A 5,249-nucleotide genomic window follows, 5' to 3' on the forward strand; every position below is an offset into this window, starting at 1 on the left:
CTCGGACCCTCACAATTTATGGTCAAGGAGACTCATTTGCACGATTTAAGAGTCCGGAATGGATCGCATTGGCATCTCAGCTAAGGCTGCGTCAGAAAAATGACGGTGATGCATATTTTTGCACTGTGTAGCTGGTCAATGTTGCCCCCACAGCTTTCTGCAGACCCATGAATTGTTACAGGCATTATGTCATGCTTTTGAAACGTACAACTATTTTGGATGGATCAAGCTCAGCATTTGCCAAACTTTTTTTTATTTTTTATAAGTCCCTAAATTAAACCAAAAAACCTCCTCATCAAGATAACCCTGTTCCTTTGTAATTATTAAAGCCTTGTCTGGGGTTTTTATTTTATTCTCACACTGTGATGACAAACATACACACACGCTCATACAGACACTCACACACACACCACACACACTATTGCTTTTTACAGACAGACAACAGAGCAGAGACAGAAGGACCAGCACATTTGACTGAATACTAAACACTGATTGAATAGCACACTTAGCATCGATCCCTTACTTTAAAAAATCGGGATAGCTTGAGAAAGAATATACAGAAGGACATCACTTTACAGGCCTGTGTGAAGGCGCAGTTTATAGTTAGACATAGGTGTCCACGTGTTTGATGACCATTGTTCTGCTATCCTGACAATATCACAAACATACCAGCACATAAGAGGATGAAAAAAGAGTGATGGGGGAATTATTACTTTTTGTTGTACTGTAAGATTAATAAAATCAATCAATTAAGAAAAGGATGATGAAACTGCAACTGTAGAAACCCGTAGTTTGTAGCACAAGGCATATTGCTTGGTTTATATTGTAAAAACATGTTGCACGACACTCAGCAAACAAATTTTGCAGAGAGAAGAAACAGTTTTCAATCATATTTGAGAAAATACTGAATTGTTTTTTTTTGTATGTGCGTCCAAGCAATATTAAAATAGCTTAAGAAAGACTAAGTCATTTTAAAGACAGACATTTTTTGTGTGTGTTGTAAATAAATAACAGGAAATCAGGCAAATTTCCATCACTCTCTCTTCCATGAGTGCTGTAACTGCGTGTTACATTGTGCTATGTATGTCACCTTCCTCTTATCAATCTAGTGCCTTTTGAAGAGATTTTCAAACTCACACACAACAGCTAATCAAATGCTCTGCAACTGTCCAGAGGAAAAGCGAGCTGCTTCTTCGGTCTACCGGTAACCTCCCTGAGCGTTCACACCTCATTCTGGGCCTCTCAACCTGGATTGTCTAGCAGTGTTCCAGACGTGTTTTTTTTTTCTTTTGCTGGGAGACTGAGGTTTACTTGTCGTAAAGAGGGCTTGTGCATACTCCAAAATAGCATTGGATGGTAACAGAAATGATTACTTCGGTACAGCATATCTCCTACAGCCCAAAACACATCTAACGATTTAGTATTGCATAAGAATATTTGGTTTATTTTCTAACAAAGAGGGTTATCATTTGTAAAGACCCTGATGACACCGTTTGAAACCAAAAAGGAGATTTTTTTTTCTTCTTTCGTGTGTGACAGGAATATGCTGTGTGCTGATAAAACTATGGTTCGTAAAAGTGATGGGGGTTGTTTTTTACAACTTAGTTTTCTCCCCCCCCCCTCCCCCTCCCTCCCTCAACTTAGACCTTGTGGGCGCAGTGGTCTTTTGAGGGCTCTAAAAAGACATCAATAAAATTAGAAATTCTGAGCCATTTGGTGATGAATATTCAAAAGTTAACCTCAAACCATTTCTCATGGAACATCCCTGACAAAAAAAAACAAACGAACTAAACCTAATGAGCACAAACAAATGTCCTCTCAAAAACAGAAAGCGCAAAAAAAAAAAAAAACTCTTCCCTGAGGGGTGACAGCACAAGGCATTAACGCTTTGTACAAATTGCACGGCAGAGGAATGATAGTGTGCACACAACACAAAAACAAAAAGACAAACAACTGGGTTCTATGTTACGCTTGGTGACAGATGTATTAACATGCTTTGTTGGGTTTCTAAAGGGATATCATTTTTTTCTTCCTTTTATTTTGTTGTTGCTCTTTTTAAGAGATATTTTCTAGAAGCCGCTACAGAGATTGCTGGAATGTCTTAGGTATCCATTCTACATTAACAGACGAGTAGACTGGAAAGCGGAAGCAACGACTACTGTTTTGGCACATCCAGGTTTTTTTTTTCTTTTTTCTACCACTTCACTACCACACTGACAAGAAAGACACACTCAACAAAAACAGAAAACACAACAACAAAGCATTCTGAAAATAGCACTTGTCCTACCATTTTTATGTTTCTCCCCTAATCATACAAACAACAGCTAGACTAATTATTGCGGGAATATAGTTAAGTGCTACCTGACATCTTTTTTTTTCTCTCCCTCGTTCTCTTTCATGAGTTTATTGACCAAAATGTGTTACAAAAATAGAAGCTTTCACTACCAGACAAGGCTTTGAATATTCACTTTCCCTTCACTGTTTGCTTCTGTGTCTGTGTCGTGGGCTTTGCTGGGCCGAGGCTGGCCTGAGAAGGGCAGGTCAAGTCGCTCAAAAACAAGCCAAAAAAAAATTTAAATAAAAACTCTCAGACAGTCTGACAGAGGCTCATAAATGAGCTTGTAGGTTAGACCTTGTATCCTTGTCATTAGGCTGCCATGCTTGCTTGCTGTATCTTCACCTTCCACTAGATGGAACAGTTGGATTATGCTCTACGTGAGATTTTTCCACTCCAAACCACAAGGCTATTCATTTGTTGATTGGTAAGACCTGGCTGCAATGTTTGTTATTGATGTTTTGTGCCTTTCTTTACATAATCTGTGAGGTTGTTCACGGTAAAATCAGTACCAGGATAATAACATTTAAGAATGTTTGAAAAAAAAATGCTGTGCAGTCCAGGTCTGTTCATAATTTAAAAAAAAAGATGGAGAACGCCGTGAGACTGTAAAACCAACTAAAAGATTTGTCGGCGGTGTGTGTGTTTACTCATGAAAAAAACATTTTGACATGTGAAGCTTCTCTAACCTGCCCTTTCTCATCCACGCCTCGTCTTCACCAACCAGCGGCCACACTAGCGACTCCTAACACACAGCCCTTACACTTCCCGACCAGTATCATATGCAGCTCCCAGGACTAGCCTCTGTGACCATGGTTTCAACTTGTATTTCTTGTGCACATGCAACACATCACTAGGTAAATATACACGTCTTAAATTAAACGAAAGGTGTAAATAAAAGTGCCTTATCAATTCAACAATTAAGAATGGTCTAACTACTAATATCATACATGTTATTTAAAATAGATTCTATAAACATTACTTTTTTCTGTATAGTAAGTACTTATGACCATATACCCTGTAGTACATTATAAAACAGGTGGAATGGACCCTTTTCATTGTGTTGGTGCCCTGTGCTTCTCCAGGGCACCTTGTCCAGAGAAGGATTAATAGCAGATGGCCTTACATGATTTCACTATGCAACAATGGTGGATGGAGTCTTTGACAGCTAAAATCATTGCGTTTTTCATTAGAATTACCAGAATTCTAGGATTTATTTTTTCGTCGTTTTTTTCATATTTTTTTTAAACGATTGTCCATAGAGAGGTGCCGATTGCATCATCATGCCGACGGACCCTCCCCCTCAAAAGTTGCTGTGAGTTTTCATTCCAAGAACTGCGTCCAAAAGATACGGCTGAACACAAAAGAGAAAAAAAAAAGAATGGCTGAACTTGACCAAAATGTGCGTATTTACTATTTATTTCACTTTGGGCAAAGAGTGTATGAAGAAGATAAGGATAAGACAATTAAACATGTCAGTGTGAAAATACTCTTTTGGGAGAGGAGCCTGAAAAATAATACTGATGTGGATTTATCTTATAACTGAAGACGTCTTGAGCTTTTTTTTTATTCCAAAAGTGACTAATTACTTGTTTGTAAGATCACAAGTCAAGTGCATGGATAAATCACAATTATAGTGATTCAATAAATACTGGTGAAAATGAAAGAATAAAATATGAGTTACAGTATGCAAAGAATGCGCAAAAGAGGGTCAAGTTCAACCAGACAGAAATCATTTGTCCCTATCTCCTCTTCACGTCCCCATGGGGTGTCGGGTCCCACAAGTCTTCCGAAAGAGAACTAAATTCAAATAAAGTAAACCTTGGGAATCCACTCCCTCAGTCCTCCTTCCCCTCCAATGTAAAAGAAAAGAAGTTGGAACAGCGTGCCATCAGTCCGCTCCGGTTTTGTGCAGGGCACCAATAAAGTGTCTCAGATTCCTCCTCCACATTCTCCCTACGGTGGGCACACTGGCACCTGGCAGGGCTGCTACCCGTCAACGGGCATGGACTGCTCAAAGTCTGATCCGAACAGCTCCTTGTATAAGGGAGGGAAGTGGGCACGCACAATGTCTGGGTATATTGCTTTGAAAGCCGTAAGCTTCTCTGTATGCCTACTGCACAGCGCTCGCAGTGTCGACACTTTGCATATCAACTGTGGAGAGAGAGAGAGAGAGAGAGAGAGAGAGAGAAGAGAGAGAGAGAAAGAGAGAGAGAGAGAGAGAGAGAGAGGAGACAGGCTGTTTAGATTCACAGGGAAGCAAGGACATGGAGCAATGGTGGTGAACAAAAAATTCCTCCCCACTGGAAGGAATGTATTCCCCTCTCACACAGGGCCAAACTAGACTTGTAAATATTGAGACAGGCGCTAACGCAGGGGGGAAACTTGACACCTCATATTATAGAGCCCGGTCAAATTGATAAATTGCCACCTCTCTACTGATAAAAAGGCATTTCATGTAATATTATGAATGCTTCCCCCTGAAGTCTGTGTTTGTCTAATCCAATGCACCGAAAAAATGGTTGATGGCCTGTGGATAAAGATCCTAAACAGTGGGAAGTTACAGTGCTACAAGGATAGCGGCCGCTTAGCAGACGGCCCCTCTAAGGGGATAATGAATGGAGTGTGTATACCTTTGTTAGTATACCATCCTCTCTGTGGTTCTTCTGCAGTACGTGCTGGAGGGCCAGTTGGATCTTCTGCTGGAGTTTCTCCACTTTCACCTTCTCCTGGAGCCAGGACCGGTCTGGAATGAAAACCATGACTATTTTATTTTTTTCTATTTATTTGAATACATTTTTTAATTTATTATTGCATATTTTTCATTATGTATTTATTCAACAGCCAACTCTGTTTCATTTGAAAGGTAATGCCGCTGTGCCACACTAGTATACCATATTAATTGACAGAGGGG

General features: G+C 39.9%; 1 protein-coding gene across 2 annotated transcripts in view; it reads right to left on the minus strand.

Annotated features, from left to right (window-relative positions):
- Window positions 1-1,669: 1,669 nt before the first annotated feature.
- Window positions 1,670-5,249, minus strand: part of roraa (RAR-related orphan receptor A, paralog a) — a 175,811-nt gene continuing 172,231 nt past the window's right edge. For both annotated transcript variants that reach the window (XM_080027254.1, XM_080027253.1), the window contains 2 exons: window positions 4,969-5,081; window positions 1,670-4,489 (listed from right to left, as the gene is read on the minus strand). In XM_080027254.1, coding sequence (XP_079883380.1) covers window positions 4,325-4,489; window positions 4,969-5,081 — 278 coding nt within the window. In that variant the 3' untranslated portion in view covers window positions 1,670-4,324. The remainder of the gene's footprint in view (window positions 4,490-4,968; window positions 5,082-5,249) is intronic.

This window comes from Ammodytes marinus (assembly GCF_949987685.1).
Source record: "Ammodytes marinus genome assembly, chromosome: 5".
Lineage (NCBI taxonomy): Eukaryota > Metazoa > Chordata > Actinopteri > Uranoscopiformes > Ammodytidae > Ammodytes > Ammodytes marinus.